The sequence below is a fragment of the Bubalus kerabau genome, chromosome 5 (genome assembly GCF_029407905.1).
Source record: "Bubalus kerabau isolate K-KA32 ecotype Philippines breed swamp buffalo chromosome 5, PCC_UOA_SB_1v2, whole genome shotgun sequence".
In the NCBI taxonomy this organism is placed as follows: Eukaryota; Metazoa; Chordata; class Mammalia; order Artiodactyla; family Bovidae; genus Bubalus; species Bubalus kerabau.
Genome location: NC_073628.1, coordinates 5,530,026 through 5,556,483, shown reverse-complemented (window position 1 = coordinate 5,556,483; position 26,458 = coordinate 5,530,026). Strand labels below are relative to the sequence as shown.

General features: G+C 60.6%; 2 protein-coding genes across 3 annotated transcripts; both read left to right on the top strand.

Annotated features, from left to right (window-relative positions):
* The first annotated feature begins 681 nt into the window (after positions 1-681).
* Positions 682-19,480, top strand: ALDH3B1 (aldehyde dehydrogenase 3 family member B1). 2 transcript variants are annotated; one of them, XM_055580646.1, is made up of 10 exons: positions 682-761; positions 5,112-5,274; positions 9,142-9,252; positions 9,354-9,474; positions 9,781-9,866; positions 10,308-10,389; positions 12,535-12,921; positions 13,650-13,816; positions 16,766-16,865; positions 18,831-19,480. In XM_055580646.1, exons 2-10 carry the CDS (start codon positions 5,113-5,115, stop codon positions 19,019-19,021), a joined length of 1,407 nt encoding a protein of 468 aa, XP_055436621.1. In that variant the 5' UTR covers positions 682-761; position 5,112; the 3' UTR covers positions 19,022-19,480. The 2 variants fall into 2 exon arrangements, with proteins under 2 accessions (XP_055436621.1, XP_055436623.1); XM_055580648.1 differs by lacking the exon at positions 682-761 and adding an exon at positions 793-2,854.
* Positions 19,481-21,222: 1,742 nt separating this feature from the next.
* NDUFS8 (NADH:ubiquinone oxidoreductase core subunit S8) lies at positions 21,223-25,205 on the top strand. The gene is made up of 7 exons (XM_055580653.1): positions 21,223-21,296; positions 22,222-22,285; positions 22,371-22,421; positions 22,987-23,076; positions 23,173-23,345; positions 24,814-24,942; positions 25,026-25,205. Exons 2-7 carry the CDS (start codon positions 22,222-22,224, stop codon positions 25,155-25,157), a joined length of 639 nt encoding a protein of 212 aa, XP_055436628.1. The 5' UTR covers positions 21,223-21,296; the 3' UTR covers positions 25,158-25,205.
* The last annotated feature ends 1,253 nt before the right edge of the window (positions 25,206-26,458 follow it).

Here is a 26,458-nt window from a genome sequence, read left to right as displayed (position 1 = left end):
CTTTCCCAGGAGGTTAGGAGGGGTTGGCTGGAGACGGGCCCAGGCTGGTACACAGCGACAGCCTTCTCGTGTGGGTCCCAGCCCGCCGCCGTGCCCTGTGGGGTCAGATCCTCCCCCCGGGCCTCCATCTCCTCCTTGTAAAACGCAGGGGTGACAGGCGCCGTGAGTGGGGTGCTGGGGGAGGCGGTGCTGATGGACACAGACACGCGGCCGTCAGGACGAAGCCTGCGGCCCTTCTGGGCCCTGAGGTTGTGTTTCTGGACTCCAGCTGTCTTTGGATCTGAGCTCTTCACTTTGCAGATGGGAAACTGAGGCTTAGAGGGGCGGGGGTGGGGGGGTTGTGGGGAGCAGGCTTTCCCTGCCACTCCAGGCCGCAGTCCCCATCCACACCAGAATTCCACTGCCTGGACTCTCCTCCTCCAGCCAGGCCTGGGACCCTTCCCCCTAAGGCCTCGGGATGGACCCTCAGCTCAGAGCTCCCTCGAGGCCTGCTGTGTGGCGCTGGCCTGGTGCTGGCCCTCTCTGGGCCCTGGCCCTCTCTCGTGGTCCAGGGAAGGACCTAGAGGCTCCCCCACACCGAGGGAAGTGCTGGTGAACTCTCAGCCTGCGGCCTCCAGCTAGCCTGGAGTCAAAGTCAGGCACGAGGCCAGGGTGGCCCCGCCCCAGGGGCCGGCCCAGCCCTGGACATTTCATAACGGCAGGGCGGGCAGCTGGGCAGAGCGCGGCCGACCAGGAAGACGGGCAGCTGGGCAGGCCCTCAGGTATGGTACTCCATGGCGGCTGGGATGCAGCGGCCAGTGGTCAGGGCCGGGGCCTGCTGGCAGGCTGGTGCGGGGACTCTGGGCTGTTGTTGAGACTCTGGGTCAGGGCAGGCCTGACCCCTCACAGTCGCAGGCAAAAGCTAGCTTGTCTTCTCAGAGCTGCTCTGCCTACCTGGGGAGAACGAAGAAGGAGGAAGGGACTTCCCTTTGCCCCAACCTCAGAGATGAAAGAGAGAAGCTGAGGGTCCCTGAGGCCAGCCAGCACCCGTACTGAGTCTGAGCTGGGCTGGGGTTACTGAGGGAGCAGCTGCCCCAGGAAGGAATACACCCCTGTCCCTGGGGTGAAGGGGGTGCGGCGTCAAGCATCCATCTGACAACACATTTCCTGGGCATTGGCCACACGTATCCGCTGCTGGGGCGGGGTTCACCGTGAGTGGTTTTGAGTGATCACATTCTTGGGAATGGACCCTGCCAACGTCCAGGAAGAAAGGTCAGCCGGGCCCCGCCCTCCCGGCCTCGCAGAGAAGCTGTTGTCAGACGGACCTCGCCAGGATCAGGGAGTCCAGCCTCTGGCACAGCCTCTCAGTGCAGCGGGGCTGGGGTTGGCTCAGCCCACAGCCAAATGTTGGTCCGCAGCTCCCCACGGCCCCCACGGAAGGGAGGGGGCTGCTGCCTAGAGTGCGGGAGACCTTGGGAAAATCCACGTTAAGGCTACACAGTCCAGGGGTGAGGCCAGATTAGAGACTCTAGAGTATTGGGGCCTGTGGGGCTTTCAAGCCAGGCCTGTGACCTCCACTTACGGTCGAGGGGCTTCCCAGGCCCTGAGACCACCAAGGTCACCTCTGTCGCTCTTGCCAGCTCTGCTTCCCTGCCCCCATGGGGTCCCAAGTTGATGTCCTTGCCTCCCGGATGTCCACGCTGGGCCAAGGTCTCCTTGGTTTCCAACCCCAGGATCTTCTCCCCTCGGCCCCGTCAGCACAGCCGTCCTTTGCGGTCTTGTCTGAATAACAATCATCAGGAACCATCCTCATGAGCACTCACGGGGCTCAGCCTAGCACCAACCACTTCCCAGCACCACAGGGTAGACAAAGGCATTGTGCCCATTTCACAGATGGGAAAAGCGAGTCACAGGGAGGCCAAGCCACCTGCCCGAGGCCCGAGCTGATAACTTGGGATTTGGACCCAGGTCCTTGGGCCTCTGACACGGCATACTGGGAGCATGCTTTTAGAGGGACTGTGGTGTAGACAGGGAAACCGAGGCAGAAAGCGCGAGAGGGTGAACAGGGGTGAGGGCTGGGAGGTAGCTCACCCGCAGGACCAGGCAGGGTGCAGGGGCGGGGCCCGGGCAGCAGCGGCTTCCCGATGCTGCTTTGGAGGCAGCAGACCTGAGTGCCCACCCTGCCTGTCAGTGTCTTGATGCCACGGGCCCAGGGCCTCAGCTTCCTTCAGGGACGCCATCTGAACACCATGCTGTACCCACGGCTGTGCCCCCGCTGCCGACACAGTACCTGCAGTGGCACCGCCTGGTCGTTATTATTCTTACTAGCGCGCCCCCAGGCCTCTGGCCTTGAGGGAAGGTCCCGGGGCCCCCGAGGAACAAGCCGTCCCTTGTCACATCGACTGACTTAGCAGCTCCCAGGGAGGTGGGCCCAGGGCCCCCAGACCCCCTGGTGCAGGAACCCCTGCACGTGTGTCCAGAGCAGCTGCTCAGCTCCCTTGTGAGGTCACAGGCCCAGGGTCCCCTCAGGCCCCAGGCCCCACAGGTAGCCTTGGCTCACCTGCTCATATGGGTTGAGTCAAGCTCCCCGCTCCCCAGCAGGCACCCCCAGGGGGGACTCGGTCCTGACCAAATTGCAGGGGGCACTATTGTGTGAGTCTGCCTCAGTGTTGCCTGGAGAGGCTGCTGGAATGTTCCAACCAGACCTCCACCCCCGCAGAGCTCCCCGCCCCTCACTGCACTGGGAGATGCTCCCTTCAAGCCAGATGCCTCACATTTTTGTGGGTTCTGCGGAGACTCTTAGGAAAGGAACCCTGCGGAGGAGGGAGGGGGCAGGTGTGGTTCGCACTCAGCATCCATCAGCAGGAATCTGAAGGTAAGAGGGGGCGGGGGGAGGGAACAGGGATAAATATTTGTCGAGCACTTGGTAACAATAACCGCAGCTGACCATTTACTATGCGGCAACGGCCACTGCTTCCCGGGGTGATATGTCATTCAATTCTCCGGACGGTAGCAAGTGTTATTGGTGGTGGTGGTTTGGTCGCTCAGTTGTGTCCAGCTCTTTGTGACTCCACGGACTGTAGGCCGCCAGGCTCCTCTGTCCATGGCATTTCCCAGACAAGAACACTGGAGTGGGTTGCCGTTTCCTTCTCCAGAGCAAGTGCTATCAACATCCCTATTTTACAGATGTGGAAACTGAGGCAGAGAGAAGAGTGACTTGCCCAAGGTCACACAGCCAGGAGAGGCTGGATCAGGGTTTGAGCTCACAAGGTGGCCCAGGGAGTCCTCAAGGCTCTGGGCTCCTGGGCCTCTGTCCGATATGCCTTCTTCCCAGGAGGAGGGTCAGAGCAGAGGGTGAGCCTGGGGCTGAGAGTAGCCCTGACAATGTCCCCGCTCTGGGGCACCGTCACCCTCTCTGGGGGACATGGAACCCGCCCTGTGCCCAGACCACTGCACGCTTTCTCCTGATCGCAGCAGGAGGCCTATGGGCTCAGTCTGGCCTCCATCATGCGTGGGGACAGCGCAGGGCCCGTTGAGCTCTCGGCAGGGAGTCCATCGGGCCAGGCCATCCTGTCAGCTGGAGCAGCTTGGCCCTAGCGGTCATTGAGCCCTCCAGAAAGCATAGGGCTGTGGCAGCAGTGGCCACTTAACAGTGGCTGGCAGGCTTGGGGGCACTGATGCCACTCCCTGGGCCCCGAACTGGCAGGCAGGGTCTCATCCTTGATAAAAAAAAAACCCTGTCAGCTGGTAGGTGGAAGGGAGACCCTAACAGATGGGGAGCACAAACCCAAATGACGGGCTAAGAAGGCAAAGCAGGGCCCTGCCTCCCAGTCCAGTGGGAGGGATGGGGGTGGGGACAGGGAAGTGGACAGAAGGAAACCAGTATTTACCACAAAGTACCACACAGTGTGGGCTTCCCTGGTGGCTCAGATGGTGGAGAATCTGCCCGCAATGCAGGAGACTTGGGTTTGATCCCGGGGTCGGGAAGATACCCTGGAGAAGGAAATGGCCACCCACTTCAGTGTTCTTGCCTGCAACAGTCCATGGAGAGAGGAGTCTGGTGGGCTACAGTCCATGGGAATCACAAAGAGTCGGACTCGACTGAGCAACTCACACACACGCAGTGTGGTGGGGAGCACGGTCGCAGGACCTCTGTGAGAATGTGTAAGGGAGTAATCATGGTGGGCTGCCTGAAGGAGGCATCAGCCAAGCAGAGACCCGAGGGAAGGGAGTCAGAAGGGAAGAAGGAAAGGGTCCCCATGGGTCCTTGGCACCAGGCCGAGGACCGAGTGCGTCAGAGCGCTCCTCTCGTGAGCTTCAGGTAAACAGGCGGGGGCCCCGGGGAATGCCAGGGCCCCTACCCAGCCTGCTGGCCCAGGCTGATGCCAGCACGCGGGCCGGGCTGCCCCTCACTGCTTGCCACCCCCACTCCCTGTTCCTCCTGCACCGTGGCCGCGGAGTGGGGGTGGGCCGCGGCACCTGTAGGAGGCGAGCTCTTCCTTCCCCATCTTGCTGTAGAGCTGGGCCACAGGGGGGGTGGGGGTCCTGTCCCCCGGCCTCTGAGCCACTGCCCACCAGCCCGGCCTCCCTGGGCAGGGCCTCCTGCCTGGGGACCGGGGGTGGCAGCACATTCTGTGTCGGGAATGTCTCAACGAAGTGGCTTCAGCGGCCGTTGGTGGCCACACTCCCCCGGTTGCTCCACTCAGGCCTGCTGGGCTCAGGGCTGCCGTCTCTGGGAGGGGTGCGGAGCAGGGCAGGGGCTGTGGCTTAGGGCTCGTTTCCCTGCGGCAGGAAGACGCGTGGTACCCCGGCCGCCTGCTCGCCCTCAGGGGTTGTGGAGTAGCAGTCCCCCAGCCCAGGCCTGGGCCCGTGACTGCCCTGGGGTCCAGGGCCCTCCTGCCCACTGGCCGAGGGGCATGATCTGTAGTTCTGTAGTGGGTGTCTAAGTGTGTCCTGTGTGTGAGTGTGTGTGGTGTGTGTGTGTGTGTGTGTAGGTGGGGCAGCCCGGGTCCCTGGGATTACGTGTGAGTCCCCGAGGGAGTGTCCGTGGGCCCAGCTGGGTGTGGGCAGGGGCCAGGGAGGGGGCCATGGAAGTGAGGGCACCCCGGCCCACACCGCCCCCCACCCGGCAGGATGGACCCCTTTGCAGACACCCTGCAGCGGCTGCGGGAGGCCTTCGTCTCGGGGCGCACGCGGCCGGCCGAGTTCCGGGCCGCCCAGCTGAAGGGCCTGAGCCGCTTCCTGCGAGAGAACAAGCAGCTGCTGCAGGAGGTGCTGGCTCAGGACCTGCACAAGGTGGGTGGGGGCAGGGGTGAGGGGAGGAGGGCAGGGGTTGGGGGAGGAGGGCAGGGGTGAGGGGAGGGGGATTGCGGGGAGGGGGGCAGGGGTGGGGAGGTGGGCAGCGAAGGTGGAGACAGCTGCATCCTCCACAAAGGGGAACTAAAAGCCATCACGCCCACCTCCTTTCCTGTACCAGAACCCACTCTTCTGCATTCATCTAGTCGTTCATTTCCACCTCCACTCCACTGCTATTTGGGGCTTCCCAGGTGGTGGTAGTGGAAAAGAACCCACCTGCCAATGCAGGAGACTTAAGAGACACAGGTTTGGTCCCTGGGTCAGGAAGACCCCCTGGAGGAGGGTACGGCAACCCACTCCAGTGTATTCTTGCCTGAATAATTCCATAGACAGAGAAGTCTGGTGGGTTGCAAAGAGTTGGACCACGATTTAGCACGCAAGCGCACACACACACACACACGCTTTTGGGATTTTAGTCCCCCGACGGGAATTCAACCTGTGCCTTCGGCAGTGAAAGCGCGGAGTCCTAACCACCGGACCGCCAGGGAATTCCCCAACTCCACTCTATTTATTGAACACTTACTATGTGCCAGGCCCTGTTCTAGGCTCTGGGGATACAACAAATAAAACCAAGTCCAGGGAGCTGGCCCCCCAGGGACAGACACAATTAGACAGTAAATAAATACAAAGCATGTTGGGTGGTGATAAATACCATGGAGAGACACTCCCAGTGTGAAGGGGTTGAGAGCGGGCCAGGGTGAGGGTGCTGTTTGGTATGTGGGGGTCAGGGGAGGTTTCCTGGAGATGGTGATGTGTGAAGGGGGAGGGAGAAGGGTCCCAGGGACGAGGGGGAAATGGCAGAGGGCCCAACACGTGCAAAGGCCCTGAGGCAGGACGTGCTTGGCGTGCTTGTGCTGTAGGAGCAGCGCGGAGGCCGGCGTGGCTGGAGGGCAGGGCAAGAGGTGGAGACACACGAGGGGTGAGGTCCGGAGAGGAGGGTCGCACCCCTAAGGCTGCGTGTGTTGGGGGAACTCCGGCTTCTCCAGGTACTGTGGGCATCATGGCCTCTGTCCAAATCCTGGATGCCTGGGGCTCAGTCCCTGCTGTTTCCAGCAGTAGCCTTGACAGGACCCCAAGAAATATCCTTCCTTGTAGTCAGCCTCCCACCTTCTCAGCCAGTAGGGCCCACCCATGTGGCTGCCGCTGCCCCAAGACAGCTGTCCCCGAGTTTCTTCTCTGGACAAAACATCCCTGTGCTTGCCACAAAGCCACAGTGTCCAGACTCACCCTTGGACGCTGGTGCCCCCTGCCCTTCACCACCAGTAACCCTCCAAGGCTGTGACTCTTTGCCAGCTGGTCAGGAGCCATTCTGACACTTCACACCAGGACAGGGTCAAGGTGCATGTCGGCCGCTGTCCCCAGGGGCTGCAGCAGTCCCACACTGGCTCATGCTGAGCACCGAGCTCTTCTTCACCCCTCCTGAGCCCACGAGCAGAACCCTCCAGGGAGCCCTGGAGTCATCCCTTACTGCCCTCCAGCCATCTTTGCTGTTCTGCTGGGCCTGCTGGCTCCACCCAGTTTGTGGGAGAGATGTCAGCCCTGGCAGACCTGGGGGTGCCTCTGCAGCCTCCTTGGGACCCACCTGATCTGCAGACACCCAGCCGGGTGTCCACCCTGGCTCCAGAGCAGGCCTGGACTCAGAGACTATGGGGTTTCGTGGCATCTGAGGTCATGGATCAGGGCACCCTCATTCCGTGGGGACAGCAAAAGCTGGGCACAAGGACTGGTCCTCAGGACGTGGCCTCCTGGTGATGCCTAGCCCCTTTCTTAGTGTCCTTGAACCTTCTATTTATCACCATGCTCCGGGACTACAGCCAGGTTCCCTCATCAGCTGTTTCTGGAATGATCTGTTGTCCCATTTATGAAACCATGGTGCCAGAGAATCCTCTCCTTGGCTCTCTGACATCCAAGGGGCCTGGCTCTGCCTCTCTGTGTGGAGTGTCCCTCACTGGACCTAATCCAGGACAGAGGGGACTCTCATCCCCTACCCTGGCTTATTGGGCTCCCCCCACGGAGCCTCTGCCCTGCACACCTGCTGGCCTGGCCTGTCCGCCTCTGTGACACCTGACCCGACGGTCTATCTGGTCCCTCTTCTCCCTACAGCTCAGATTTCACCTCCCGCCTCCAACCCTCAAGGTTTCAGGAGCCAGGGCCCCATAAACGTAGCAGCAGCCCAGGAAATCCAATCTGTCCCTCCTTCTGGTCTCGGCCAGCCCTGTTCCCACCCTCCCAGCAGGCAGCATCTGCCCTGTCTGCCCTGCACAAATCCTCCCACTTAACTTCCAGCAGCCCTTCCAGGTACAGGTGGTCACACCCAGTAACCCTCAGAGGTGACTAAGAGAGGGCATGTTCTTGCCTGATGGCACACAGCCCCTGCTGAAAACAACCTACTCTTTCATGGCATTCATTGGGGTCCAGATCATCCCTTGAAAAGAGTGAAAATGTTAGTCGCTCAGTTGTGTCCATCTATTTGCAACCCCATGGACTGTAGCCCACCAGGTTCCTCTGTTCATAGGATTCTCCAGGCAAGAGTACTGAAGTGAGTTGCCATGCCCTCCTCTAGGGGATCTTCCCAACCCAGGGATCAAACCTGGGTCTCCTGCATTGCAGGTGGATTCTTTACCGTCTGAGCCACCAGAGAAGCCCCTTAAACAGGCCCAAACCTCACACAGGTCACACAGATCTCACTGGGCAGGAGTGTGGCCTGTGAACACAGACATAGTAGAAGGCGTGCCTGAAGCAGGCCGGTGGACAGGGCTTTCTGCTCCAGGGTCCCCACATCCTTCCCGCTCAAGACTCAGCTCTGCCACCCCTGGGCCCATCGCCCTCACCTCTGGCAGGAAGGCACTCTCACTGTAAGAGCGGAGTCTCATTCATGAGGACAGCCTGGCTCTGGTGTCCCGGGCGATGGCCTCCAGTTGCCTGCAGCCCGCATGCTGGGTCCCTCCCGCCTCGTGGGGGTGGGGCAGGCATGCCAGCTGGCAGAGATCAGGACAGTGTCCCTATTGACTTTTGCCTCTTTTTAACTCCTGCCCTCGAAATCTGCCCTTAGCCCCTGGGCTATGGGAACTGATGGCAATTATCCAGAGACACCTGTCCTCCGTGTCTGCTGCAGACTGACATCCACAAAGCAGGCCACAGGGGCCACATGGACAGTCTTGTTCAAACTTGAGTTAGATCCTGTCCCTGCTCTGCTCAATAGTCCCCACCCCAGTGGCTAGGCCTCATCACCTCACCCACTCTCCTGCTTGCTAACCAGGAAGAGAGCAAAGCTGCACCGCCTCAGCGCCTTTGCACATGCCATACCCTCAGCTTGGAATATCCTGCCTCCAGGTATCCATGGGCTGCCTTCCTTTCTTTCTTCACTGCTCAAATGTCACGCCATCCCAGAGGCTGGTACTGACCATCTTGTGTAAAATAGAGCAAAGAGACACACACACACATGCACAGGCCCTCACGCACACACGCTGAAACCCTGCTTCATCCTTCTATTGCACTTGTCACATCTTAATGGAATAGTCAGTATTCTCATCATCACGTGGACTGTGCCGCCAACCACAGCGTCAGCTCCGTGGGGCAGGTCCTCTGTCTGCTTCATCACCGCTACATCCCCAGCACAGGAATGGGACCCATATACTGTAAGCATTCAGTGAACGTGGAGTGAATAAATAAATGAATGAATGAGTCAATAAGGCAGGCTTTGCCCTTCCCAGGGCTCCAGCTCTCTCCAGGGCTTCAGCCACCTGCGGATCCTGGGTCCCTGACCCCAGTCCCGACCCTGCCCTTTCTCTCCCACTCACCCTGCAGTCAGCTTTCGAGGCAGAGGTGTCTGAAATCAGCATCAGCCAGAACGAGATTAACTTGGCCCTTAGGAACCTGAGGGCCTGGATGAAGGATGAGAAAGTGTCCAAGAACCTGGTGAGTGACACTGGGGTCAGGAGACCTCTCTGGGTGGAGGGTGGCTGAGGGGCTGGGGTTTCAGCCCCTCACCGTTCTCCATCACGCTGGCCCTGGCCCAGGCCACGCAGCTGGACTCAGCCTTCATCCGGAAGGAGCCCTTCGGCCTGGTGCTCATCCTGTCTCCCTGGAACTATCCTCTGAACCTGAGCCTGGGGCCCCTGGTGGGTGCCCTCGCAGCAGGTGAGAGGGACCCTCTGCCTTTCTGCCCCCTGCCCATCCCCTCCCAGCCTCATGGCTTCACAGCCATCCCCAGAGCCAGGGAGGAGTTGGGGGGGCCTGGCACCAGGTGGCTAAGACAGCCTGGTTTCCATGTGTGTGGCCTTGGGGCTGGCACCGCACCTCTCCTAGCCCAGCTGTATTCTTCACCTGGAGGGGGAGTGAGGTGGGCTCCTGCCCTGCAGGTGTGTGAGGACCAAATGGAGATGGGGCGTGGTTACACAGGCCCCGCCCTCTCCCCACCCCACCCCACTCCGCCCCGCCCCACAGGGAACTGCGTGGTGCTGAAACCCTCGGAGATCAGCAAGAACACTGAGAAGGTCCTGGCCGAGGTGCTGCCCCGATACCTGGACCAGGTGAGCCAGGCCCGGTGCAGACCAGGCAGCCACAATGGGGCCGAGCGGGGCCAGGCCAGCCCTCTGGGCCCGGGGCAGGACCTGAGTTCCGACCTCCTCTGGGTTGTGTGGCCTTGGACAAGTCACCAGCTTCTCTGTTCCCCTCTGCGTGAAACAGAGGGGTGGGGCCTGTCCCCAGGGGCTCCCTGTCTGTCTCTGGTCATCCTGACCTCAGTCCCCATCCCAACTCTGCCAGACCCCAACCTCACACGTGCTGGGCTGGTACTGCCCCTGCCCAGTGCCCCTGGGGGGCTCCCTGCTCCCCACCCAGCCCAGCTGGAGCCCTGGCATCGCTGGGTCAGGCCAGGCAAGGGGGGAGCGGCCCCAGGCAGGCAGGCAGCCCCTTGGGCTCTCAGGCTGGGACCCCAGAGGGAGCCTCCGTTTGTCCGTCCCACTTCGCAGAGTTGCTTTGCTGTGGTGCTGGGTGGGCCCCAGGAGACGGGGCGGCTGCTGGAGCACAAGTTCGACTACATCTTCTTCACGGGTGAGGGGCCAGCTGCCAGGGGCAGGTCGGGGGGAGCGCGCGGGATGGGAGGGGCGAGAGGCCTGAGGCCAGCTCGGGGCCTTGTCCCCAGCTGCTGGAGAGAGGCTCAGAGGACAGAGGTAGATAGCCAGCCAGGGAGGACACGGGGGTGAGCTCTGGGGGTGTGCTCTGCTCTAAGACAAGCAGCCTGGAGAGTGGCCCTGGACCCCTGGGACCCTTGGGGATCTGGGCCCCATCCCAAGGAACAGGCCTCTCCACCAATTACAGTTTCACACGTCACAGCATCCGCCCTTGCTGAGTGAGCTCCGGCTATGCCAGGCACTCCCTCACCACCCCACAGCCCTTCTGGAAGGCTGGACGGATGAGGGTCTGGAGACTTGGGTGACAAAGAGATGCAGTGCCCACCTCACTAGCCAGGGTTGGGGCAGGCTGGATTTTGCCCCCAGAGGTCACCTGCCATCATCCTGGCATGTGCCCATGGGGCCCAGACACCACCTAGCTTCAGGTGACCAGGGCAGAGTTCCCAGAAGAGAAGAAAGGATGGAGGAGGCAGACAGCCATGTCAGTGGGCCAGGCCCTGGAGGAGGGAGGCCAGACCTGCCTCCCCCACAGCACACCTCGTCCCTGGCCAGGGATGCTGTCTCGGCCTCTCTCCTCCCCAGACCCTGCCGCGAGCCCGGGACAAGGCCTGCCAACCGCCACTGTAACAGACAGGGAAGGATATGGGGGGAGCGCAGAGGCAGGGTCCTCAGCTGTTCCTCCAGATTCCCAGGGCAGGGGGAATACCAGGAGGAGGCAGCTGGGGGGGCCCACCACCCACCCTCCACTCACCTTCCACCGCCACATCCCGAAGCTCAATGGGCTTTGGGCCCTGGCCCCTCAGGACTGAGGGTGCACAGGCGAGGCAGGCAGACCCCAGAGGCCAATGTCCAGGTCAGGCCCCCGAGGCAGTTTGTGCAGGGGCCGACTGACCATCAGAAGGCACTCTGCCATATCCCCTGACTTGCCCAGGCCTCAGTTTCCTTACCAGTGGGACAGGGGCCATCCCCAAGTCACAGGCCTGTCTTAAGGATAAATGGATGAATGAAAGCCTTTGTCACAGCACGTGGCCTGGGCAGCATGCAGTCACTCACTCACTTGCTCGCTCACTGAACGTTTACTAGAGCGCAGACCGTGCCCGGCACAGCCAGGCCTTGGGATGAGGCAGGGTAGGAAGGCAAGGTCTCCGCGTTGTCATGGAGCACTTTCCAAGTTGATCAGGGCAGAGGTGGGAAGGCACATGGCGGGGTTGGTCAGGATGGCCTCATAGTCAGGGAGGTGTTTGACAAAGACAGGAGGCCCTGAGGGGAGGACCTGTGGTCAGGGGAGGGCACCTGGGGGGTGAGGGGGCCTGGATAGAGGGGACCAAGGACAGGGAAGCAGGAGAAAGTGAGACCAGAGAGGTGACTGGGCTTCGGGCTCCCTCGGGCCGTGGTGGCTGGGGAGAAAGACCAGGGTCATCACAACTCAAATGGCAGCGTGGGACCCTGGGTCAGGCATGGGCAGGAGGGTCTCAAGGCCCGGGGGCATCAGGAGTGGTTGGGGTGGCTGAGCAGAGGAGGGGACTGTGAGATCAGGGAGACCAACACAGAGAAGAGGCCAGGACCTGGGCGGGGAGGGTGCCAGGGCTGCCGCATCAGGTCAGAGAGAGGGGAGACCCAGATGTTGACCAGCTGGAGTGGGATGCTGACCTTGGGCCACAGGGGTCATTTTCAGAGGCCAGTGGAGAGAAGGGAGGGTGCAGAGGGGCGGGTTAGAAAGAGTCCCTGCAGGTCCCAGCCTGGGGTCAGGAGCTGGGACACATTATAGGGGGTGTGTGTGTGGGGGGCGCTATTCCTGGACGTCTAAGCGGGCAAGTCAGGTGAGGGAGCCGGGACCTTCCACTGTATGGGGCTGGTCAGGGCGGGGGTAGGGGGAAGATGATGGGAGGAAGGCCCCAGTGTAGCAGCAACTGACAAGGAAAGGCCAGGTGAGACCCCATTCAAAGGCCTCTCCAGGGAAGCACAGGGCAGGGAGTGAACCCCCTTGAGAGTGCCCAGCCCTGGGCTGGGGCCGCCCCGCCTGGTCAAGTGATGGAGAGCCACTCTGGTTTCCTTTCTTGCCCAGGGAACCCTCAAGTTGGAAAGATCATCATGACTGCTGCTGCCAAGCACCTGACGCCCGTCACGCTGGAGCTGGGAGGCAAGAACCCCTGCTATGTGGACGACAACTGCGACCCCCAGACCGTGGCCAACCGGGTGGCCTTCTTCCGCTATTTCAACACCGGCCAGACCTGCGTGGCCCCCGACTATGTCCTGTGCAGCCCTGAGATGCAGGCACGGCTGGTGCCCGCCCTGCAGAGCGCCATCACCCGTTTCTATGGCGACGACCCCCAGAGCTCCCCAAACCTGGGCCGCATCATCAGCCAGAAGCATTTCCAGCGGCTCCGGGGCCTGCTGAGCTGCGGCCGCGTGGTCATTGGCGGCCAGAGTGACGAATGCGATCTCTACATCGGTGAGCCCCGCCCTCCCTGCCACTGTGCCCCACCCCACCCCCACCCCAGCGAAGGCACCTCCACACTGGGGGTCACAGCTGGGCCCCGAGTCTGAGCTCTGAGGCTCCCCCGACCCCATTGCTACAGCCCAGCCTGGTGCCACGACTTCGTGACACCGGTGTTTCCTGTTGCTGGGGTCTGAGCCCACGACCCCACGACTCCACACTCTGGCCAAAGTTCTCCAAGCTCAGACCCCAGAGTTCTAGGCTCAGGTTCCCAACTTCAGCCCCACGATCAGCTTCTCCACGGGCCACACGACCCCCAGTGCTACGCGCCCACGATTCCGGTTCTCAGCTCCCACTGCCCGTCCTGAGCGTCTGCTCTGCTGTCAACAAAGAACCTTGGTCTCCTGGGCTGAACGACTCGGGGGGTCTAACAGGCTGGGACCTGGGGCCTCAGGCTCTGGGATCTAAGATCGGATCACCCTCTGACTGTGAGACTAAGGCTGAGTGGTTCTCTGAGCCCCACGGCTCGGTCAGGCTGGGGAGCCCCCTCGTGGTCACTTCCCAGGGGCAGCGGGGAGAGTACCGTCCCTGGGACATCCGGGTCCCTGGCCCCTGACAGCCCGCGGGCCCGCCCACCATAGGCCCCGCCTGCCGAGGCCCCGCCCCCCAGAGGCCCCACCTACCTAGGCCCCGCCCTCCAGAGGGCCCCGCCCCTGGGCTGAGCCGGCCCCTGTCCCGGGCAGCCCCCACGGTGCTGGTGGACGTGCAGGAGACCGATCCGGTGATGCAGGAGGAAATCTTCGGGCCCATCCTGCCCATCGTGAACGTGAGGAGCCTGGGCCAGGCCATCGACTTCATCAACCGTCGGGAGAAGCCCCTGGCCCTCTACGCCTTCTCCAACAGCAGCCAGGTGGGGCTGGACGCAGGTGGGGGCAGGTGGCAGCAGTGGAGACTGGAGTAGGGTCAGCAGAGGGCGATGGCTCCAGGACCAGAGTGGACCAATGGGCCTGGCCAGGAGGGCAGGGGTTCTTGGTCCCTCGGGGGCACTGACAGGTGGCATGCTTGGCTCTGTCTCTCTCCTTTCTCCTGGGGGCAGCAGGGCCTCCCTGCTGCCTTTCAATCTAGGCCACGTTCTCCTGGACCTTTAGTGGGCAGCTCCCCAGATTCTCCTCTAGGGTCCAGCATCCCCTCAAGGTCAGCCCTGGTCTCTCTTGTTCTGCATCATCTCAGCCTGGTGGCCGCAGTGTCCCCTTCAGTGCTTGGCTCGTGGAAGGCACACACAACATGGGATGGAATGACTGAGGGGGGATGAATGACCAGAACACACAGACCCAAGAGTGAGCCCTGGTCCCCTGCCCCTCCCTGGGGGCCCTTTGGGAGGCTCACATGCATGTGGCCAGCCATCTCCAGCTCAGGACACACATCCCCCACCCCCAGCACTCCTGAGATCCCTCATAGACTGGGCAATGCTTCCCCTCCTCACCGGAGTGCCGTGCAGCATGCAGTGTCTTAGCTCCCAATCAGGGCTCAAACTCATGCCCTCTGCAGTGGAAGCGCAGAGTCCTAACCACTGACCCTCCAGGGGATTCCCCTGGACGATGCTTTTTTAAATTTTACTTTTTATTTCTATTTATTTATTTAGGCTGTGTCAGGTCTTAGTTGTGGCATGCGAATTCTTAGTTGCAGCAGGCATGTGGGATCTAGTTCTCTGATCAGGGATGGAACACAGATCTCCTGCACTGGGAGCATGGAGTCTTACCCAGTGGACCACCAGGGAAGTCCTAGCAAGGCTTTTCTAAAATAAACTTTTAATTTTGGAATAATTTTAGATTTACAGAAAAGTTGCAGAGAGTCCAGGGAAGGCCCATATACTCCAGTTTCTCCCCTTACGTTGGTCAAAACTAAGAAACTGACATTGGCACATTGCTGTCAACCACATTGTAGACTTTAGACAGATTTTGCCAGTTTTTCTTTCCACCTCAGGATCCAGGCCAGGGTCCCGAGCTGCATTTAGTTGCCATGGCTCCTCTGGTCCCCTTGTGGCCATCTCTCAGCTTACGGGGTGCTGGCCATCTGTCCTGCAGAATGTCCCCCATCTCAGTGGCCAGCTGTTTCTCTCATGAAAGAAGCCCACAGGGCCAAGGGCCCATCTCTACTTATCCTCAGGGGACCATGAGATCCATGCATCACTGGTGAGGTTAACCTTCAACCCTGGCCAAGGTTAGGTCTGGCACAGGTCTCCACCAAGGACTATTTTTCCCTTTCCTTATTCTGTTCTGTGAGAGCAAGTCACTAAGTCTAGCCTACCTTCAATGGAAGGGGGTGAGAGTAAGCTCTACCTGCTGGAGGGGGAACATCTGCATATCCTACCTGGAATCTTGGCTTGGTTCTTTATATCAGTGCCTTTTTCTGTTTGGCCGCGCCATGTGGCACGTGCAATCTCAGTTCTCTGACCAGGAACTGAACCTGTGCTTCCTGCAGTGGAAGCACGGAGTCTTAACCACTGGTCCACCAGGGAAGCCTGGTTCTTTATATCAGCATGGACTCCAGTGCATCTGCTTTATTTTCCGGGTTATAACCCAATACCACCTGATTTGTTTCCTTGTTCAACCTGTCCCCAGTACCACCTGATTTTCGTTCGACCTGTCCGGCCTTTGGGCACTGGGAGCTGCTCTGTCCCAGACACCTGCCCATCCTTTGGTTTTCCCACCACTTCCTTCCTTTCTGGGTCTACAAGCTGCCTGGCCCTAGAATCAGCTGTTCCTCCAAGGAGCCCTTGTTTATCTGTGTAATGTTAACTTTAGAAAACGCTACACAGGAACTTCCCTGGGTGTCCAGTAGTTAAGGCTCTGTTAAACCTGCTCCCAATGCAGAGGGCACAGGTTTCACTCCCTGGTGGGGGAACCAAGATTCCACATGCTGCACAGAGCAGTCAAAAAAGAAAATGCTGCACAGGTGTTTGGAAGCAGGGAGGCAAGTCATCTGGCCAATAGGCTTTCAAGCTTTTCTGACTGCCCGGCGCTGTTCCGGGATACGCGGTGACACCAACCCTCATCCCACCCCGCGTGCCCTGCCCTGGGTCCTCACTGAGCACTGGTGGTCCCGGCTCCGCCTTCTGCTGTCCTTACTGCTGGTCTCAATGGGTTTTCTGATCCTGAGGATGGGTGTCCACTCTGCGGGAGGCCCTGATCTAGCTGTGACCTGAGGGTCACACGTTGTAACTAACTACAGCCAAGTTTTTATGCAACAACTCTTTAGTGTCTACTCATCTTGGTGATGGACAGGGAAGCTGGGTGGGCTGCAGTCCATGGGGTTGCAAAGAGTTGGACACGACTGAGCGACTGAACCGAATCTTTCTTTATTGTCCATAGACCGAAGAAGGGCCTTCATTAAGTCAAGCAGGGGTCAAGTTCATATTTCCAAAGTACAAATCTCAGTGTCCTCCCGGTGGTGCAATCCGCAAGGCCTTCCACAGCTTCCCTGCCCCTCGGCCTCCCCACCTGGCCTTCACCCTGGGTGGGTGGGGGTCCCTCCTACTCACCTCTGCCCTCCTGGACACCCAGCAGGCACCTCACATCCCTCCCAGGGTATCTCCCTGATCACCCGCCCCTCCATGTCCCCAGGAGGAGGCTGGGTTTCCCGCCTCCCCTGCCAGCCTACGTCTGTGTCCACAGCCTCCTGCGTGGACCACACTCAAGGGAAGCTCAAGACACACGTCTCCAGTGGGGACGTGGGGATGGCAGGCTACTCTTCAGATCACATGGTGGCCTCAGACCCTGCCGTGGGCCCTGGGACCCCGAGGGGGCCAGGTAGAGCCCCGGCAGCTCTCTTACCAGCCTCACCGCTGCTTCCCCCCCAGGTGGTCAAACGGGTCCTGGCCCAGACCAGCAGCGGGGGCTTCTGTGGGAACGACGGCTTCATGCACTTGACCTTGGCCAGCCTGCCTTTCGGAGGAGTGGGTAGGTGCCGTCTCTCACCTCCCCTGACTCCCCTCCACAGAGCCTGGAGTGGAACCTTCCATGCCAGTCCCGGCACTTCCATCCGCAGGCAGACCCCCAGACACACAGCTTACGTTGTTTTCAGAGTCACTGTGAGGTCCATCCGCGGTGCTTGCTGCGGCTTTTCTCCCCGGCCGGCCTGGCGGCGCACGCAAGGCAGCCCGGGTGTGCTCTCTATGCCACATGCGGCTACATGCGGCTACACGCGGCTCCTTCAAGCCCTCCCACACCCCCTCGGGTCCATGATGGAGATGGGGGGCTGCTGTCAGCTCCCCACTCCACCAGGCCCTAGCAGCCCCCAGGCCGGCTGCAAGGTCCTGGCCTCTGAGGCTGGCCCCAGCAAGCCCGATGGCTGTATGATGTGGGGCCACCACGGCCCCTCTCTGAGAGACCTCCTCCTCAGGGGAGGAGAGGGCCCACACTGGGCACCGGAGTAAATGACCAGCAGGGCCTGGCAGGCTGCCCTGGTCGTCCCAGGCCCTCCCAGGGCTGGGCACAGGCCGGCCGCCTTCTGGAAGCCCTGCCCCCAGCCCACCTGGCTCCCCACCTCCAGTCCCAGTGGCTCCTCCTCAGGGAAGTGAGTGGGTCTGTCAGTGGGGGAACCCAGTCCTCTTACTCCCCTGATGAAGCCCCCCATAGCTCCCAGCCCCTGATGGAGCCACAGGACCCCGACTCGGCTTCCGGAGGCCTGCCCTGCCTGGCCTGGCTATGGAATCCTGTTCCAGCCTCCTCTCCCGTTTCCCTAGCTGCTGCCCCAGCCACACGGAGCTTGACCTGAGTCCCAGCACATCCAGGTCACCCACCTCCAACGCTCTCTCAAGTTGTTCCTCAGTCTGGGGCCCTCCTGCCCCCACATGCCCACTTTATCTGGTCAATGCCATATCCCTCAGGCCTCACCCACTCCAGGAAGCCCTCTCAGATTGCCCCTGCTTCCACCAGGCTGCATCCCCAGGACTTCCTACTGCCTGGTCCTTGACTGTCTCCCTACCTAGACACTGTGGACTCAACACAGCACTCGCTGTATCTATGGGGCTGAACACTTGTCCCTGCAACTCTAGAAGGTGGCGCCACTGTCCCCCCATGTCATGAGGAGACCAAGGCAAAGTCACTTGCCAGTTCAAAGCTGGGATTCAAACCTAGGGAGTCACCCCAGAATCTACTGTGGGGTTGCTTTCTTTACTTTCCATCTTGCTCCCTCTTTTTTTTTTTACCTGAAGTATATTTGATTTACAATAATGTGTTGGTTTCAGCAATTCAGTTTTACACACACACACACACACACACACACACACACACACACAGGACTTCCCTGTAGCTCAAATGGTAAAGAATCTGCCTGCGATGCAGGAGACCAGGGTTCGATCCCTGGGTTGGGAAGATCCTCTGGAGAAGGGAATGGCAATCCACCCCAGTATTCTTGTCTGGAGGATTCCATGAACAGAGAAGCCTGGTGGGCTACAGTTCGTGGGGTCTCAAAGAGTTGAACATGACTAAGCAACTAACACATACACACACACACGTTTTCAGATTCTTTTCCATTATAGGTTATTACAAGTATTGCATATAGTTCCCTGTGCTCCACGGTAGGTCCCTGTTGTCTAGTTTCTATAGTGTGCACTGTTAACCCCAAACCCCCAGTCCATCCCTCCCCCCACCCCTGGAACCCACTCACCCACTGTCCACCCATCTTGCCCCAGACCTGTAGTCCTCAACATTTATTTGACTGGGTGCTGGTGCCAGGGTGGGGCTAAGCCCTTTACCCATAGCATCTCATGATTAGCCCACTTTACATGTGGGGAAACCAAGGCTCGGGGGATGAAGCAGCCCACTCAGGTCATACCCTGTGACCGGCAGAGTCCAGGTGTGTCTGACGCCCCTTGGCCGGCCATTGGGGGCCTGACTGCTGTGCCCCCTGTCCCTCTGCAGGCAGCAGCGGGATGGGCAACTACCACGGTAAGTTCTCCTTCGACACCTTCTCCCACCACCGCGCCTGCCTGCTGCGCCGCCCGGGGCTGGAGAAGATCTACGCCATCCGCTACCCGCCCCACACTCCGCGCAACCTGAGGGTGCTGCTGATGGCCATGGAGACCCGCAGCTGCAGCTGCACCCTGCTGTGAGCCCGCCCCAGGTGCGGGGCACTGAGCGTCCCTCCCAGCCCGCGCCCATGAGTCCTGCCGTGGCCACCTGAGGCTGGTGGAGACACGACCTGGGATCCACGATGCAGGGGGAAAGGACCTGCCAAGGCCACAGTCCAGACCAGTGCTTGCCCTCCTCTCGCCCAGGGCTTCTCTTTTCAGGCCCTCAGCTGCCCCGCAACCAGGATGGGCCAAGGTGTGGGCATGTGGGAGACTGTGTAACCTGCTCTCTGGCTCCCAGGGTGGCCACCTATGTCCCAGGAGAGTCGGGCAGCTGTGGGCACTTCTCGGGACCTCTCTTTCTGTGGAGGGGTGCAGAAGGGGCCCTGGCATCTGGTCCCTGCCCTCTCTGAGCTTGTCCCCCTCTCTGGTGTAGAGAGGAGGTGACGAACAACATCTCCTGAGATCATTGTGAGGATTAAAATTTGGAACATAATTGCTGACTCTAAGCTCCAGCGTCCTGTCTCCTCATTCGGGCGGGGGAAGGCTGCCTCCCTTGTCTCTCTCCCCACCTCTCCCTCCAGGCAAGATTGATGAGATGCCCGCAGTAGATTCTCCTTCCCTTCAGCTCGAGCCCTGAGGAGCTCTGAACATGCTCCTGTCCCCCAAGTGGTTGGCCCTGGGCACCCTCCCTTCTCCATGTCCCACCCTGGGCTCATCCTCTTCCTTGTCCTGCTCATCCTCCTGGACTTCAATGCTATGGAGCGGTCCCCACTCATTCAGCTGCCAAACTCCCAGGCCTCCAGCTGGACACTCCCTTCTACCTCCCAAGTCCCATCTTTGAGCAATTCCTGATGATTCGATGATGCCACAGGCCTCCCCAATCCACACACTAAAATAAAGGCTGTGCCCAGGGCCATCCATCACCTACCCTCTTCCCCCAGGCCCAGCCCTTCTCAGTGCACCCACGGATCTTCCCAAAGCCCACTGGACCATGCCAGCCCTCAGCCTGAACCCCTTCACTGGCTCCCTCTGGCCCACAAGTCTGGACGGGAAACCTTCCTTGGGAGGCTCTACCACAGCCCTGCGCAGGCCCCACGCCGCCATCCTTGTCCTCTTCTGATGCCCTTGATGTGTCCTCCTCCAGGGACCTCCGCACACTCGCTGGGCGCGCCCTCTGGCCCTTCTTGTTCTGCCCAACTCCTCCGTGCTCTCTGCTTGGATGTCAGCTCTTCCAGGAAGACCTCCTTGTCCACCTTCCACTCCCCGCCCCAACACCCCCCGACCGAGACACGGGCGGCCTTCAAGGGTTTTCTCAGTGTCTGCAGCCTTCCAGTTCCCTCTGCCACACAATTCACTGGGAGGAAACATGGGTTTGTTTGGTTGCTGTTTGGGTTACGGGGCTCCCGAGTCGTATACATCCAGGAGCGGTTGAGGCGGCCGCACTGCGCAGCTCTCAAGGATTGGACCAAGTTCCTGCACAAGCCCGGGTCTCAGTTTTCCCATTCGTAAATCGTTCTTCCACACAGGGTTGCGGCGAGGATTAAGTGAAGCTGCCCGTGTGGAGGTTTGGCATAGAGCAAGCACAGCTATGATGGCGAAGCGTCTGCCTGCAGGGCGGGAGACCCAGGTTCGATCGCTGGGTCGGGAAGATCCCCTGGAGAAGGCAATGGCAACCCACTCCAGTATTCTTGCTTGGAGAATACCATGGACGGAGGAGGCTGGAGGGCTCCAAAGGGAAAGCGAAAGTCGCTCAGTCGTGTCCGACTCTTTGTGACCCCATGGACTATACAGTCCATGGAATTCTCCAGGCCAGAATACTAGAGTGGGTAGCCTTTTCCTTCTCCAGGAGATCTTTCCAACCCAGGGATTGAACACAGGTCTCCCGCATTGCAGGCGGATTCTTTACTAGCTGAGCCATAAGGAAAGCCCAAAACCCTACCAAAGCCCAGCAATGGTGCGGGATCACCGTTATCGCCGGACCCCCGCTGGGGCGCAGTGTGTCTCCCTCTACCCGGAGGGCCCGGTCGGAGGGGAGATGCACCCTGAAACCACGCCTCGGATGTCCCGCCCCTAAGGGTTCGGGAGTCCCGGCTCCTTCGCCCTTTCAGCGCCTGCTCCTTCCTAGCCAATCGGGAAGAAGATTTTTTTTTTATCCCGCCTCCGTCAGCTGCACCGCCAGCCAATCAGACCACGCCATAGAGAGTCAGCAAGGAAATGACGAAGCCAGCCGGCCCAATGGCAGCTTCCCGGGAGGCAGGCCCCGCCTCTCGGCGGACGGGCTGCGCTGCACCGGACGGAGCGGCCGCGCTTCAAGGTGGGTGATGCGGTCTCAGTCTTTAAGGCCGCGTCTAGGCAGCGCGGCGTCTGGGGGCGCGGGTGCGGCCCCCGTGGGTCCTGCCGGCTCCGCGCCCAGGTTTCACCTCAGCCTGCTCAGCACACGCGGCCGTCGTGTCCTTGGGCGTGCAGCCGGGGGCGGGGGTGACCGAGACGCCGGCGGCCTCCAGGGCGCATGCGCTGCCGGCCTCGTGGGGTCAGAGGTCGGGAGGAAAGTCAAGGAAGGAGCCGGGTTGGGCACCTGGCCCTGAAGTCAGCGGTCGAAAGAAATGGGCCCGCCAGAGGTCGCAGGTCACGGGAAGGGCACTTTGTGGCTCTGGCCAAGTGCCAGGCTGTGGGCTAAATATGTGGCCTCTTCGAGCCCCCCTCCATCCCCGTGACCCCCTTATCACAGATGAGAAAACCCAAGGTCATTCGGCAGGCAGGGAGGCAGTTCCAGAAGGACCTTGATGCGGGGGGCGGGGGAGAGGAATTTGATCTTGAGGGTTATTTAAGCCTTTAAGGGGTTCCAGCAGGGAAAGGCTGGGGGGTGTAAAGGGTGAGGTTTGGCCTGGGTTCACATCAGGAACCCTCCCGCCCCTCAGTGTGCGACTTTGGGCAAGTCACTTAACATGACTGAGCGTCTCATCTGTGACCTCTAGCACTGTGCCTGGCACGGTGAGCTCTCAATAAATGCTGGTGGCGGTTGGCAGTGTTACCTGGGTCAAGTTGGAGGTTGAGAGGGGCAGCTCCTGGGAACAGGAAGGCCATCTGTGCCTCTGACAGGGATGAGGGTGAGCAGCAGACAAGATGCCACAGTGGCACTGGAGTCAAAGGTCAGGGCACCTGCCGTGCTGGAGTTTCATGTGGGGAGGACCACACCTGCCTGGGACCCACCTGTGCCTGCCTCTTTTCACACCCCACAGATGCGCTGCCTGACCATGCCCATGCTGCTTCGGGCCCTGGCCCAGGCCCAGGCCGCACGTGCAGGTAGGACCAAGGGCACCTTTCCTGGGTGTGGGGGCCCAGCCTCCCGGCATGAGGTCACATCTGCACGGCGTAACCCTTCTTGCAGGGCATGCCAGTGGCCACGGCCTCCACAGCAGCGCAGCGGCAGCCACCTACAGTGAGTCCCCGGGGTTTTCGAGCCTCAGGCTTAGTGATCATGGTCCTGCCGGGGGCAGGGGAGAAGGCCTGGGTTCTCGTCCTGGCTTTGCTGGGGGTTCCCCCTCTTGGAGCCTGAGTTTCCCCTCTGTAAAATGAAGCGGGTGATCAGATGATTCATGGGGTTGGGGTCTGTTATTGCAGGGCGTAGGTGGGGGGTGGTCCTTCCCTGTGGCTATATATGTGATCTCAGACCTTCCCTGCGTGGGACAAGGAGGGGGCTGCCAGGTGTGAGCCTTGGGAGCCTGTACCTCCTCCTCAGGACCCAAGCACCCAAGCCTCACCTGCGTTCCCTCCGGGCCTGGATGGCCTCACAGGGTTAGGGAGAAGCAGGCCAGGACTGCCCCTGGCCAGAGGCCAGCCTCGAGGGTTGCTTACTGAGGCAAGGGGCATTTGGTGAATGAACAGGCCCCCCGGGGTCCCAGCTCTTACGTCTAGGAGGCCAGGCCTCATCTCCTGAGCTGGAGTCCTTGAAGATGGCCTGTGCGTGGCCCCTGCCATGGCCTCTCTGCCCGCCTCCCCTGCAGAATATGTAAACCTGCGGGAGCCCTCGATGGACATGAAGTCGGTGACTGACCGGGCAGCACAGACCCTGCTGTGGACCGAGCTCATCCGAGGTGGGCCCAGGGGACGGGAGGCTCGAGGCGGGCTCATGGGCGATAGGGATGTGTGAGGGAGGAGGGGCCCCCCCACCGTGCCCGTGCCGCCCCCAGGCCTGGGCATGACCCTGAGCTACCTGTTCCGTGAGCCCGCCACCATCAACTACCCGTTTGAGAAGGGCCCGCTGAGCCCACGCTTCCGCGGGGAGCACGCACTGCGCCGTTACCCGTCAGGGGAGGAGCGCTGCATCGCCTGCAAGCTCTGTGAGGCCGTCTGCCCGGCCCAGGTATGCCCCAACCCCGGCTGACCGCCACCCTGACCCCGGCTGCTGGGAGGGGGAGGCCACAGTCTGCTGCAGAGAGAAGTAGGCGGCCCTGGGTCCCAATTCTCAACCCCCTGCTGGGTGTGTGTCCCCAGGGAAGTCCCCTCCCACTCTGAGCCACTTGCCCCGTGATAGGAACCGTGAGACCTTGTTGCCGGAGCCGACTCAGAGGTGGTGAGTCAATGGAGGGAAGCTTCCAGTCCTGAGCAGACCATGGACACACTTGGGGCCTGCCCTTGGGGGTCTGGTCGTGAGTGTGAGAGCCAGGCCGGAGCCACGAGGCGGCACTTGAAGGTCTCCACTTTGACGTGGGCAGCAGCAGTGTCAGGAGCCCTGCCTACACGTGTGCCCTTCACAGGGCCAGACCTGGGGACACTCGGACCACAGCGGGGCACTCGCTGCCCCTGGCTGCAGCTCCTTTGAGCCCCTGGCATTTGGTTCTGTCAGAGGGTCCCGCATGGACTGCCGAGAGTCACGGCCTGTGGGTGCAGAAACAGACAAAGTGGGGGCACTCGGGTGGTGGATGTGCCCGGCAGGTACCCAGCAGGCACAGGGGTCCTGACTGTCCACACAGCGTCCCCCTCCCAGCAGTTGCTCCAGCCACGTCTCTGTGACTCAGGACGGCTCCCGTCTGAGTCCTGGCTCGTCTCCTTCACCACTCCCGGGTTCTGCAGCCCATGGGCTGTGGCCTTGCGGTCCCCAGTCTCTGGAACATGTAGGAGCCCCCCTCCCCCCCCCCGAAATAACAGTGGCATCCAGGCAGTGAGTGCCAACCATAGACCAGCACTGTGCCAAACTCATGACCTCTCTGCAACAACTCTAGGTGGTGAAGGTTATTATCCCCATTTTTGTAGAGGAGGAAACTGAGGCACAAAGTGAGAGGCTACTAGCCAAAGGTCCCACTGTGAGCGGTGGGCTTTACACTCCTGGGGATGTCTCAGGGCCGTGGCTACATCCCTTTGAAGGTCCTCGCCTCTGGGGAAGCCCTGGGCCACCCCTTCCTTCGGCCGGTGCCAGGCTGCCCCCGGGAACTGAGAGTTAAGGACCTGTGTTTGAGTCTGGGCTCTGCCCCTCATTTACTCGGTGGCTTTGGGAAGGCCCTCCACCTTTCTGAGCTTCAGTTTTTTCATCCATTAAATGGAGATAACTAGGTGTAGTTGGGAGGGTTGTTCAACATATAGTCAGCAGAGAGTGGGCATTATTTACAGGGTGAGACCCCCCAGGCTGCAGGTGCCCTGGTGTGCCAGGCAGGCAGCAGCCCTCTCCTCGTGGCACTCTCATTCTCAGGCAGGAGGGGCTGGCAGATAGCAAATGAGAGTGTCAGCTCGGGCAGGCACGACAGAGGGGCCTCTCTGTAGACCCATGTGGGGCTGGGTCCTGTGCCAGGGCCCAGGGCGGCTGGCAGGTGACAGTCCCTTGTGCCACTGCCCAGGCCATCACCATCGAGGCTGAGCCGCGGGCCGACGGCAGCCGCCGGACCACGCGCTACGACATCGACATGACCAAGTGCATCTACTGCGGCTTCTGCCAGGAGGCCTGCCCCGTGGACGCCATCGTGGAGGTGAGCGGGGCCCCGCGGTGGGGGAGGCAGGGGCTGGAGCTCCTGGGGGGGGCCTGACAACTGCGCCTGCGCCCCGCCTGCAGGGCCCCAACTTCGAGTTCTCCACGGAGACGCACGAGGAGCTGCTGTACAACAAGGAAAAGCTGCTCAACAACGGGGACAAGTGGGAGGCCGAGATCGCTGCCAACATCCAGGCCGACTACCTTTACCGATGACCAGCCGGCCCGCAGCCCCTCCTGCCCAATAAAAAGCTCTGACCTCCCCTACCGCCTCTGTCATGCATCTGCTGTCTGAGCCGGGACCATCTGCAGCCTGTGGATTCTTCCAGTGGATCAGATTCTTGGACCGAGTTGCCTTACCTGTGCGACCCGCTGGGCCCCGGCCCACAGCAGCGTCTTCTGGGGCATATTCCGCAAAGGCTTAGCTGAAGGTCGGCTCAGGTCACTGCATAATCCTGAGTAATCAGTTGGGGAGGCCGGGGCCTGTCCTCTCCTGAGGGCCACCCACAGCTGAGACTCTTGAGAACCTAGAGCCTGCTGAGAAAGGGGGTTCTCCAGGAATAAGTTGGGCAAAGTCTCGTTTGCCCAACTGCAGGCAGAAGTACATCAAGTAGCAGGAACTTGGACAGGCCAGGGCATCCTTGCCAGGGGCGGGGTGGGGGAAGCCTGCTGTGGGGTAACAGTCACAAGGGGATGACACAAGCCCTGCTGCCCGTGAGCTGGCTTTGCCTGTCCTCCAGCCACATCCCTTTTCCTCCCCAAGTTCCGCAGGCAGACTGCTGGCGTGGCCTGTGCTGCTCAGGACTTCCTGCTTTGTAGCCCCAGCAAAGCGATGTGGTTCCTTCTGGGGCCACAGGCAAGCCCAGTGGCAGTAGAATAGCCCCAACAACCCCTTCTGACTTGGTGCTGAGCGGTGTGAGAGCATTTCAGTTCATTCTCAGCAGTGAGGAAGCTGGCTCAGAGAGGTGAAGTGACTTGCTCAGGATCACACCGCACGCATCTTGAAGAAAAAACTAACGGAGGTCTGAGAGATGTCAAGAATTCCCTTCATCGTTTCCAAAAGTGCTTTTTTACAAAACACTAGTCTCCCCAGATGCTTCTTAGAAGGGGGAGGGTGTTCTTTGGATCAGTAAGTGTAGGAAGTGCCCCAAGGGGCCTCTCCCTTCTGGGACAGGCTCTGCCCAGGAACATATTCAAGGCTCTGAGAAGGCCTGCAGCAGAGAAGCCCAGACTTTGCCCAGCTCACTCCTGGAGAGCCCCCTTTCTCAGATCGCCTGCTTACCAGGCCCTGCTGGGCCATCTCCCAGGACCTGTGTGGTCCCATTGGCCAAGGTTTTGGGGCCCTTATAATCCATAAAGTGGCTCAGAAGTAAGAAGTACAGGACCAGAGAGGAATACCTGAGCCCTGGGAGCGTCCGTGAGTCCAGCCCTGCTAGTCCTGGCGGCTGCTGGGAGCAGGAACAAAAAACAGGCCAGCTGTCAGAGGCAGGCTTGAATATCCTAAATCACTTCTAGTT